At 36.5% G+C, this 12,566-nt stretch overlaps 1 protein-coding gene and 1 long non-coding RNA gene across 16 annotated transcripts in view; one reads left to right on the forward strand and one right to left on the reverse strand.

Annotated features, from left to right (window-relative positions):
* EVI5 (ecotropic viral integration site 5) overlaps positions 1 to 12,566 on the forward strand; it is a 76,788-nt gene that overhangs the window by 40,023 nt on the left and 24,199 nt on the right. For all 9 annotated transcript variants that reach the window (XM_027651506.1, XM_027651507.1, XM_027651505.1 and 6 more), the window contains 4 exons: positions 385 to 525; positions 1,043 to 1,201; positions 2,794 to 2,940; positions 6,538 to 6,633. In XM_027651506.1, coding sequence (XP_027507307.1) covers positions 385 to 525; positions 1,043 to 1,201; positions 2,794 to 2,940; positions 6,538 to 6,633 — 543 coding nt within the window. The remainder of the gene's footprint in view (positions 1 to 384; positions 526 to 1,042; positions 1,202 to 2,793; positions 2,941 to 6,537; positions 6,634 to 12,566) is intronic.
* The window catches only part of LOC113951025, a 65,352-nt gene that overhangs the window by 24,139 nt on the left and 28,647 nt on the right, over positions 1 to 12,566 (reverse strand). For 2 of the 7 annotated variants that reach the window (XR_003528984.1, XR_003528983.1), the window contains exon 4: positions 2,452 to 2,511. The exons of 4 other annotated variants lie outside the window; for them this stretch is intronic. This is a non-coding gene — a long non-coding RNA (uncharacterized LOC113951025). Of the gene's footprint in view, positions 1 to 2,451; positions 2,512 to 2,933; positions 3,287 to 12,566 lie in introns of those variants that run through there. One more of the 7 variants, XR_003528982.1, reaches the window with a different exon arrangement.

A 12,566-nucleotide genomic window follows, 5' to 3' on the forward strand; every position in this document is an offset into this window, starting at 1 on the left:
TTATTATTTTCTCTGTAAACCCAAGTAAAAGTTATAGCTTTAAAGTGTAGTTTTAGTTCCTTGTTTGCTTTACTTTTTATCGACTAGCTCAAAATCTTTCAGATTTCTCTCCATATTTTTGGAGATACCATCTAGGGAAATCACAAAATCAGAATACCTAAAACTACTACCTTTTCATTTTTTTCTGTAGTTGGCAGTTAGAAGTTATTTATACATACTATATCCAGAAACTTAGATTTTTTTAAGGAATTTTATTTTGCAAAGGATGTGTACTTAAAGCTTGATTAGTAATAAGAGTTATTGTTCCATGTCTATATTCGGAGTGGGTTTCACTAAGCACAATTTTATTCAAATACATATTTAAGAGGATGGTCCTTGTTGCAGAGGAACAGCTCCCTCCCTGATGAGGAAAATGTTGCCAGACTACAAGAAGAATTAATTGCAGTAAAATTAAGAGAAGCAGAAGCTTCGATGGGTCTCAAAGAACTAAGGCAGCAAGTCAAAGATTTGGAGGAACACTGGCAGGTATGGGTAGCAATACACTTTTATTAATTTTTATTTTCAATGAATGATGATAAACCAAGACTATGAAATTTTGAATTATAGATCAAGTAGAAACTAATGATTGTGGACCAAACTGCTGAGATGACAAAATCTTTAAATGCAGCTGCCACAAGAAACTTAACTTGGAAAGTATGTTAGAATTTGGTCCCTAGATGGCAGAGGGCCTGTGCTTCCAGCTAACCATTCTGGTAGGAGGGAAGTACCTGAGCAGTACTCTGACTTTGCTAAGTGGTAAGGTCTAGAAATAGGCAAAAGTCTCAGGATATACTTGCAATTCACTGACTTACCGTAGCTGGGAATGACTGTCTTCAGCTTTTTAACTGTTCTTAAAAACAGTAAGTTTCCATGGGTTTCTAGCTTTTAGGACCTACAGGAGAACTATAGCTATTTGTCCTCATATAACTCTGAGACCTTAAATGAAATAAGGGAACACCAGGAAAGAGCCGACGTTATCAGCAAAAACATGCTGTTTTTCTAGCGTCATCTAGCTCGTACCACTGGAAGATGGAAAGATCCTCCCAAAAAAAATGCAGTGAATGAGCTGCAGGATGAGCTGATGACAGTCCGGTTGAGAGAAGCAGAAACTCAAGCTGAACTGAAAGAGACCAAACAAAGAATGATGGAGATGGAAACACAGGTATGTTTTGAACACTAGTACATGTGAATTGAGCTCGATGCTGCTGTTGGACTAGGATAGAAGAATCTAGTGCACACAGTCCAGCTTACTTTAATGTCTCTTCTTTAGTCTTCTATGACTATGCTTTCCAAATTTCTCATTTGGATTAGTTGGTAAACTGTGTGAATGTAAATTTATTAAATTATATCTGATTTAACAACAAAAGAATGCTTAAGGTGTTTTAAATTTCACAAATCTAATTGGCAATTTTGATAATAGTAATTCTAATTGTTTAAATGGCAGTGTTTTGCTTTCTTCTGGTGAAACTGGTGATACTGGGTTTTCTGCTGAGGTCATGAATCTGGTTACTGAGCTGTGGACTCGGCAGAGCAGTCTGTGTGTTGGTCAGATGTTTTTAGCAGAAGCTTTGCCTTTTGTGTGCCAGAATAGAAATGCATGGATGACCCTTGCTGAGTTTTGTTCAGAAAAGACAATCATAGCTTGACTGCCAAAATTATTTTCATATAACTAGGGAATAAGTTGTTAAGCAAAGAAATCTGAAATAAAAGTGCACTGAAGTGGTGAGTTCATATCATATTATTGAACTTTCTGTTGAGTCAGTAAGCACAACATGCAGCTGATGAGAAGGATTTGTAAGAGACTTTTGAGAAATCCTCCCATGGAATATCTGCTAAATGTAACTGTTTTTTGAGAGAATTGTGCATCCAAAAGGCTAAACAAACAGTAGCTTTACTTGACAAGGTTCAACAATTCCAGAAATAATGAGAGCACGTAAGGGTGTGCTACTGAAGAGAGATTAGCTAACTGCAAGGCACATGGTGGTTTATTTCTGACAGAGGCACTGCTTTTTCGATACCAAGTGAATAAAGGTTTCCTTTTGCCATAACTTTTAAAATTTTCATTGAGGTGTCAATACTGTTGCACTACATTTAAAGTGCTTTTATTTTGTTGCCTTTGCCTCATGTGTGTATTTTGGTCAGTAGGGGGCATAGGGATCCTGCTGTCTGGCTAATATGTCACAAGACCTTTTAGGTACTTCTCACTTCAGTGTTATACATTGAGTCTGTATGTGTTTATGCTGTTTAGCTCTCAGCTGAGAGAAATGCACTGGTTCTCGTGTTATGTACTGGCCTGCACAGCTTCACGTACAAATGGTGACTGGTACTACTGCACTGATCTCAATTAAGGTGCCACGTTGCTTTTAGGAATTCTCTGGACAGAGAAATGTGCACGTAATATCTCTGACATACCTGATGTTTTTTGGATGCATGTTGCAGTTGGGATACAAGTTCACAAAATCTTTGCCTTACCTAAGCAAGAAATTGGGAAAAACAGATGTACAGGAGCTTTGTAATAGCATTCTTGTAATAAGTCATCTGTTGTTAAGGAACAATTTGAATATCTTGATCATAAACAAAACGTCATGCAAACTCTTCTGATTGCACTTAGAAAACTCTGAATGCTTTTTCATCAAAAGTTTTTATGGTAAATAATCTGTAAGTCTGTTTTGTCAGACTTCAGGGAGTTAAATTAATATCAAAAATCTTTCCTTAACATGCATTTTCATTCCCTTTTTTTGTCATAAATTTCAGAATCAGATCAATAGTAATCATTTACGAAGGGCAGAGCAAGAGGTTACCAACCTACAGGAGAAGGTGCAGTATCTTTCTGCACAGAACAAAGGACTTCTGGCTCAGTTGAATGAAGCAAAACGTAGACAAGCAGAGATTGAATGCAAGGTAAACAAGATCCTGAATAGACTGCTTGGGTGCTAATATACATGTGCGTTTTAGTCTTGTCTGCTGTTCTTGGATAGAATTGTGTCTTAACTGAGAAGCATAAATCATAAAACCAAAATTCTTTTTACTGATTTTGGCAACATCATCTTGAATTTACCATCTCACAAAAATCACTTGAGGTTTTGACAGAGCTGCTTCTTTGTGGTCCCACAAAGATAAACTTTAAAGTGTGGTTCTTTTCAGAAAAGAGTCTGCGTGTAATATAAAAAGACACTCCGAGACAACAGACGCTTTTAGGTTTTCATTTTCTTGCTGTCTTGCCAATTCCATTTGTTTCTAGTCGAACCTGAATCAAAAGTGCAATGAAGAGGTAACTTCTACTGACTGCTCAAACTCCATCACAAACTTTTGGGTAAAAAGCCACTGAATCTTAATGAGAAGAAATTGCTTCTACTGACTGTCTTGTTTGCCATGATCATTGGGTTCCTAAGTGCTATTTTTTTAGTGCTGAGATTATTCTTACTGATTTATTATTTTTTTTTTAATATTCTCAGTCTTGGTGATATGTCTTTTTCATATAACCTGTAACTTTTTTGTTTGATACTGAAGGTGCTCATTAAACATTAAGAGATTGAGGATTAGAGTGTGTAGTCAATATTCTGGTTTTATGTTGATCATAAGAAATAATAGGTTTTTAACTTGACTAATGTGTTTGTATACATAACTATTCTCACTAGGATAATTTGCTTGTAAAGCTCTGTTCTAACATGGGCTAGAGAAAACCGTGACAGTAATAGATGGAGCACTAGTCATATTCTTTAGAGATTCTCTGAAAATAGCAGTGGTCAATAGCCAGTGAAGCAGAAGTACTGACATACACTGACATTAGATCCTGAAACTTGGTTTGTAGTTGATAGAAAAAAAATTACAATTTATATTGTAAGATATTTTATGAGTTGATGTTTCTGATATAAAATGAAATATTACCAATTTGATGCATATCCATTACCTGGATTTCTACTGTTTAACTGTGAGCTAGAGAGTGACTTCTTGGGAAGAGACTTAGTAGAATACCATGTAGACTCCTGTACTGCTTAAATGCACAAGTGTTTTTGCTAAGTGTGATGAAAATGAAATTTTAGTGTTAAAGTGAATTGAAAGGAAAAAAAAATTAAAGTTTAAAGTAGAAAGAGAAACCTTGTGCTTCTCAGGCCAAAAGCTTGCAGTATTACTGGCCTTTTAAATACTAGATATACAAGAGACTGTGACGACGATGTAAGGAATATGTTACAGGTGTGAAGTGCTGGCCTCCAGCAGTAACAGCAGACTTGTACCTCCGGGTCTTCTAGAAGTAGGTTCAGTATCTGTACCTTCACTAAACAGTGTTGCTACCACCTTAGATTTGGTCTGAAATACAGGCTGCCCAGAGAGGTTGTGGAGTCTCTTCTCTGGAGATATTCACAACTCACCTGGATGCAATTCTGTGCAACTTGCTGCAGGTGAACCTGCTTTAGCAGAGGTTGGACTGGGTGATCTCTAGAGGTCCCTTCCAACCCCAACCATTTGGGGATTTTGTGAAATGCAAATAACAACAGGTAGGTTTAATTGAAAATACAGTACTGCTGTGTAAATATGTGAAATAAAGCTATTTAATATATTGCTGATATAATAACTTTATATTGAAAAACGATGAAGAAAGTTTCAGTAATCTTTCAGATAATGTCATGGAGCAATACAGACAAATATTAAGTTTTTGTAGCACTAAATATATTTAAAAGTTCCACCTCTCATCTCTTTAAATATAGCAAGTTTGTTATTCCCGATTCCATTAGTAGCTGATGTTCGATTATTTTTTTTCTTCCTGTTGTTTCAAGTCATCTGAAATCACACTCTAGTTCTATTTTTGTCAGTACATCTTGGATAGGTAGCAATATTTCTACTTCAAGAGGTGTCTCAGAAAAATATATATTTGGATTTTCAACTCCGCCCCCAGTTGTTCTAGGCATAAAGGATTGGTACGTTATTTCAGTAGCTTGTATTTTTATTTTTAAAAATAACTTGAAATGCATAAGCAGAAGTTAAAATTTTTGTAGCAAGTTGCATCTCATACTACCTGTAGGACAACTCTTTTCTGTCACTGGTGTGTACTGTTATATTTTTCCCTTTTGATCTGAGTACTGCTTCTACAGCAAGGACTCAATTTCAAATTGTTTCTTGAAACTCACCACTGATCTTTCTAATCAGTTTTGCTAAAGAATTTACAACATAAGATTTGTGCCCCCACCACAGTCTTCTCCTTCCTACCACCATATCAAGTTCTGTGGTAATTGAGAACATGCTCTGTTTCAGAGATAAAGCATAAGTGCCATCTAGAGCAACACTATTGACTCATCTCAGATACCAGAGTCTGTCCTTCAGCTTTCAGTTAAATACATGCAATCCTGTGGACTTGTCGGTTGGCTTCATTTGAGTAATCATGCAACAGAATTTAGCAAGAATGGCTGAACTTTGGCTAGCACATGATGGATTTCTCTGAAATGGACTCCACTGATTACAAATACTGTTAATTGGATCCTATAGATGATATACCTCTGTTACAGTAATCTTTAAAAAAACCCCAAACAAATAGCATGTTTTCAAGTGGCTACTGAGATAAGCTTTGATATGTTCAATTTGGTCTCAACTATACTGTCTAACAAAGGAGGCTTGAGTACTGTTAGTTTGAAGCACACATTAAAATAACTGAAATACTGGAACTGATTTACAGTAACTACAGTTTAGTTACACCAGTCTGCCATAAAAGCAGGTGTACCTGAGCCTAGTCTGTCTCTTCCCCAGTTATTTGCTCTCCAGCTGACAATATTGCTCACTCACTATCTAGCACTGCTTTCTCTCTGTAGTTGTATTAGACTGCTGAAAATATAATATTAGTTGTTTTGTGCTCTGAAGTCTTGAGGACTTGCCTCATAAAACAGGAATAAGGGTGTTTTCATGTTTCCTTCTCTCTTGTCCAAACTCAGACTGCCTATCATTTATAGATAGACTTACAGGTTAAACTTACAGTGGGAAGCTGATTGTAGGTTATGTGCATTGGTACTTTATTCCAAGCTTTGCCGTCTACTGTGATTTAACATAGCTGGACTAAATGAGGTTTAGAATATATTTACTTTTGTGGGTTTTTTAATTTATTTTTTTAGACAAAGGAAATGATAAGTAACTCTTTTGTAGCTTTGCTGTTTCTTTATACATAAAGTCAAAGGTTGAAGCTGGTTTTTTATTATGTTGATGCTTTTTCTGAATTTACAATATAACATTTCTGGAAAACAAGACAGCTGCTTTCTGGACCTGAAAATTGATAACAGCAAGTTTTCAAAACTGCACAGATTTTTTTTTTTTTAGATTCTTATAGTTTAGAATTTATATTAGATGATTACACAATTCTAGGGGTTAAAATTAAATTTGAGTTCTTTGGAATAATAGTAGTTCACACAGTAGTGCAGAGCAGTTTTCTCTTCTTATAATTTTGGGTAAAAGCAGTGCACAGTTGTTACTAGCTGAAACTGATATTTGTTTGCTTTCATCTCTGCCTTCTTTCAGAGCAAAGAAGAAGTGATGGCAGTTCGGCTCCGTGAGGCAGACCGCATTGCAGCTGTGGCAGAACTCCAGCAGCATATTGCTGAATTAGAAATCCAGGTAACAAGTGATGGCATTAAATGTGTAACTTGATACTGATTAGTTTTTGTACTTCATGGGGTTTTTCTGCCTCCACTTTCTTTCCTCATTAACCTACTGAGAACACAAGGCACTGCTTTGCCAAGTAGGATTATGGTATATTGTTGAATTCCTGTGCAAGCAAAGCCTTAAATCTACCTTATCTGCATACTTGTGAGCTGTTAATAATTGTTTCCGTACAAGTACTGTGCTAATGGCAACACTCTTTTTAACTCTGACTTTTGTTTTGGTTTTTATTCTTGTAATTGGTACTTTTTACCAATGAACAGGTGAGGTTGAAAACATGCTCTGTCCAAAAAAAGATGCTAACATTTTGATTTCAGCAAACATTTTTTTCCTATGCTTACTCTTCTGCTATGACCAGTATGGGAGGATTTATTGTAAAACTATTACTCCCTTTATGTAAATCTTGAACAGAAATGTTTACTGCTACCACATCACTGTAGGATCTGAAGATGCATCCTTTGGCCTCTATGTTGTTCCTCACACTTTCAGTTCCTTTTGGAACTTTACTTGTCTCATGAACTTGAACAGAAATTACTGTTCTTTGTATTTTCTTGGCTTGGAGAAATCATGATGTCTTACTGTAGTCTGGCCTTTCTATACTCATATACTGTTGTCCTGTCTGAATTCTGCTGCAAAGGTTTTCTTGATTATCATTCCCAGGTTACTAGCTAGTTACTCTCTAGTTTATTTTTTTAAAAAACTGGTATTGCTATTGTCTTTTCTTCCTCTGAAATCTTTCCTTTGAGGTGATGATTTCTCAGCTAGTTGTAGCTTTTTCATCTCTTTGTATTTGGAATGTACAAATAAATTTCACTGAGCTTGCATAAAGAATTTTCATTGTATTTCCTTTAGTGCAGCAGGCACGAAATTTATTAAAAGAAAAAGCAATCATTTCTTTTAATCATATAATGCTTAGATAATGCTGTGATCAGTACACCAGAAATACAGTAAGCATTGCATATGAATCATTTATCATTTTTTAAGATAAAAGAGTAGCTGAATTTAGGTCAATCTTCTACTCATGTTAACATTTTACTAAAAAAAAGGGGGGCGAAGTTTAGAGGTTACTTCAAACAATGTGATTTTTTAGGTGAGAAGTCAATACTCATTTTGCATTATTTTTACTTTAGTACAGACTTCAAATGGCATCCTGCTTCCCTTATGTGACTGATATGGGTCTCCCAAAAAGTAGTCAAAATCTTATCCAATGGTGAATCCCCTAATGATCAGGGTTTGTTTCCTGGTAGCTGTCACACAATTAGAATTGTATTCATTTTGTAATGTCAATACATCCAACTGGGTTTTCTGTTGTTTGACTAATCAAACCATCCATACTCCATCATTTTACAGCTCTCTCCTATTCCCTTTCCATATTTTGCTTAAGTTATAGATATAAGAATTGCATGCAGATCTTTATAATACCTGTTTCATGACTGGCTAATACGTTCAAAGATTACACTGCCCCTCTTTTGTTGTGATATTGCACTGTCTCATGTTCAGTTGGTTGTCCACATCACCTCTCCTTCCTTTTCACAATAACTACTTCGTAGGATGCAACTTTTAGTTATGTTTTTATTAATCTAGGTTTTATGTTTCCTACTAAAGTGCATTTCAAGTCTCAATCTTAGTAAAATTCTGGATTTTCTTCACAAATGACAGTGGCTGTGCTTTCTTTGTACACAGTGTGGAGTATGAAATAATTCTGTGGCTGGAGTTCATGTTTCTCATTTGATGACTTTGCCCTGTTACCATTTTTAAAACAAAAGAGATTTAGTAGAATTAAGTTCCTCTGATGTTAATGTATTTATTTCTGACACTGTAGACATGACCTGAAAGCCTTTTATTGGACTGTGATAGGTTGTTTTTTTATTTAGGAGTCTAAGCAGATACTTTTGACCAGTGTGTTTTGCCAGCAAATATGAAACTTATGATCAAAACTTCCTTTTTGGGTACTCATGCTCAAAAGCCTTTGAAACACCTGCACCAAAAAAACAGTAATGGAGTTGGAAAGCCTGAACTCCCAAAGCTTGTAAACTGTAAACCATGCAATTGATAATAGAGCTTAAACAAATGCCACTTTTTAAGGAAACTGAAAATCTAAATAACTTCTTCCTCATTGGAGAAAAAGCTGCCTCTCATTATCTTCTGTTCAGCTTGTTGCTGCACTTGCTGTGACCTGATGTGAGGAGCAGAGAGCCTTTTAATCAGGACTTGCCTTAATGACTTGAAATGCAATATTTAATACCATAAATACACATAGCCAGTCTTAGAGTGTAAGTGTCTGTCTTAAAGTAGAGACGCACAGAGCACCATGAATAGATCTGCTTGGTGAGTTATTTCAAAGCTGATAAAAATGAAGGGAGGAAGTTAACCTACCTCATAACCTTCCCTTTTTTTGAGCAGGGTGGAGCTTTTCTAAGAAGCTCTAGGGATTCATTGCCAGGTCCACATGGTCCATAGCAATGCTTAACCTGAATTGTGTGGTTTCCTTTTAAATGTTCATGTAGGTGTAGGTGCAAGACACTGGTGTTAAATTTGTAACAGAGTATCACTACTCCCACATAAGAACTGATCTGACGTTATACACACAAATGCTAGATTTAAATCACAGTTCATGGGTCACTCTTAGTTTTGGTTAGTAATAACAGCAGAGAAGGAGAGAGAACTCTTATCATTCAACAGTAGATGTAATTCTGCAGCAAGTTGTCAGTTTATTATGATACTAAGAAGTTATTTTTTAATATATTCTAGATGCCATCTTATCTTGGCTGAGCATTCAGTTAATGAGCTTTTAAATTTCTGTGTAAGTATACTGAAGTGCAATGAGTTGTCCAATACATGACAGATATCCTTAGTCATTCCTTAGCAAAAATAACACAGAATTGAAGTATAACTGAAGTTTAACTTATATTGCACATACCTGTTCACACCTTGTAACTAAATGGCTCGTCCTGGTCAGGTTGCACGCACTCTTGATTGTGGTTGTCCCACCCTTTTGTAAGGTGTAAAGACCCAGGGCTAAGGAATGGACATTGTCTCCCTCTATGTCTATTGTCAATTAGCAAAGATTCAGGTTTGCTTCCTCAGGAAGCTAGTCTAGTTTTCAGCTGAACTGGTCTGATAGCTTCAAACTGCAGCAAGCAAATATTTCTGGCCTATTAATTAGCAACTGATCCTTCTGATCACTTATGGGCAGTCCTGTTGGTCCATCGGTGGTGTTTGGGGTTTGTTGGTTTGGTTTTTTAAAGGCTTTCCCTGCAGTAGTTGAAAGAAGAATAGAAAAATTCAGGCCGGGTTAAATCAGTTGCAAGCTACTGTCACTCAGCTGGCTTAGGGTAGGGAGCATTAGGCCAGTGGAAGTGTAGGCGGGCCAAGGAAGCAGAGTGGGGCAGCTTAATCCCTCTCCCTCCATCTCTGTTCAGGCTGGTAACTTGTACCAGCCTCTTAAAATTATCCACGGCTGGTTTGGTTTGGCAGGTATAGAGCATACTTGTAATATAAAAACCCGGTGTTACATCTGAGTAATCTTAAAGCAAAAAATATCCATAAGAACTCATTCTTCTTTTTGTTAGGTTGGTCTGGACAGGCGGTAACATCACTTCCTCCTGCTGTGTTTCCTGGCAGATTCAGAGAATTTTGTCACATTTACCCTATCTCTAACCATGTCAAAGCTGCTTTGAGAGCAACTGTAAAGGAAATCCATGATTGTGCTAGTAATCTCCCCCACAGTTTAAACTTTTAGCACTATTTCGTTAGACTGAAGCCTTTCTATGACCTCTGTTTAATAACTTTTCCAAGTACTGACTGTTGAGTAAAGAAATTGTTTCCATCTTTTCAAATTACAGGAAACCTTTTTTTTACTCTTATCAATAGTGGTGTGTGATGTTAGTGATGTGTTTTTGAAAGTATAGAATGAGTCACTGTAAAGTCACTGAAAGGACACTAGTTACCACATTTACCCTTCTGAATATACTTCATTTACATTTTTAATGCAGTATCTTTTGCCACAGAGTAAGAATTTTAAAGTCTCCCCTGAAAAGAGGCTGAGACAAGGCGTTAACAAGTAAATATTTCTAAGTCAGAAAAAATCAAGGATGTTAGGGAAACATCCTGTCTTCCAACCATTTTTAGTAAAGATGGTACACTGTTATCTTAGGAACAGCAACTTTCCAGTGTTCCTGGAGTTCAACTGCCTATAAAACCATTTTTTTGTTTTTCTGTGTTTTTAAATTTACAGTTATTAAAGTGAAAACAATCCTAGATGTTTTCTTATGATTTGAAATGGCATATTTTCTCACTGATGTGTTTTTATTTTCCTACTCTGATGTGATAATTGAGTGTTTTATAAAACTTTGTCCTTTTGCTCCTCTTGGGATAAGACACCTGCAACTGAAATTTGATTACGTTGATCTTCTGTGTCTTTGATTGAGCAGCAAAAGCAGGCTTAAGGCCTCCAGTGTTTTTTGGGTGACTTCCAGTGATTTATTTATTTGTTGTCTAAACGCTTTTTTTATCATGAGTACTAAACTTGATTTTGGGAGGGCATTATACAGTAATAGTTTTGGGTATTTTAAAATGGCATTCTTTGAAGCAGTCTGTCCCTGCACTCTTGTGTTGCCAGCTATACATGCTGGTCTGCTGACTGAGTCTGAAAGGTCTCCACATGCTTGGTAGTTCTCAGTAGGTATCAGGTGTTTGAGACTAACTGCTGCTTCTTTGGAAGATGTTTTTCTCCTGGAAAGCCAGACAAAGGAGGATTCAAATATGAGATGAAAACCATGATTCTCAGCTGATACTTTTTGGTGGGCAGAATTTTTCCTCATTCTAAGAAGGAAATTTTTGGAGTACAGATTTTTCTTCTTAGGAACTCTCAGTGTAACTCCTCTATGTACAGAAGTACAGTCACTCTAGTATTTCACAGCAGGATGAGAGAAGTGAGAGCTTCCAAAACTGTGAAGGGGCCTAAGTGAGTTCTGTTTTAGCAATGGGTTTTTATGATCTACAGAGCTCATTTCCTGCTTCGCTGCCCATGCTGCTCCCACTATATACACAACCTCTGGGGCAGGGGATTGGATTGTGTTCTGCTGTGTACACTGTTAGAAGCACCTATCACCTGAGCAGAGGTGATACCTGGCTGACAGCGTGTTTGTTTTCATGATACGGGGTTTTCTCATGGGGGAGCTGGTCTGTTGGAAGAGATTATAAGACTGGCAGGAGTTATTAATCCTCCAAAGCAGTGAAATTGAGATGAAGCATCTTTATTACAACATAACACCAATTGGCATTACTTTTCTAAAAACCTTTCTGGGAAGAGGAGATGGGCACCACTGCAGTGGTGCCAATATGCAGAAGCAGCACCCCAGTGGGTTGTGCATGTAGATTTGTTCACATATAACTGTAGGGTGTTTTAAACAAATTCCTAGATTCTAGAATTGGCTAGCTTTCATTTTCTTGCAATTCTGATAATACATTTTGCTTATGACATGTTATCTGACTTTTTCTCTATATTTTAGTTTTAAATTTAAAATGGCTATTGTTTGCCTAGAGATTAGCTATTCTTAGTGTCATGACCTCTCCAAATACAACAGATTTTCTATAGTAGTGCTCCCCCTCAAAAAAAAAAAACAAAACAAAAAAACCAACAAACCAGCAACCTACATCCTATGTCTGTAATTCTAGATTTTAAAAAATAAAGCATGAAGAAATATTACTAATTGCTTATGCTATTTCCTTTTAAAAGGTGCAATGTTCATACCTTAAAGACTTCTAAATTTTCAGTGGAGTTGTTTTGAACCCATACAGTTGATTTGAGTGCTGTCCTCAAAAGTACAAAGCTGCTCAAGCACAGTAGTACAAAACTATTCAGGCACAGTATAAAAACAATGCAG

Source organism: Corapipo altera, unplaced genomic scaffold (genome assembly GCF_003945725.1).
Source record: "Corapipo altera isolate COAL_440 unplaced genomic scaffold, ASM394572v1 57, whole genome shotgun sequence".
NCBI lineage: Eukaryota > Metazoa > Chordata > Aves > Passeriformes > Pipridae > Corapipo > Corapipo altera.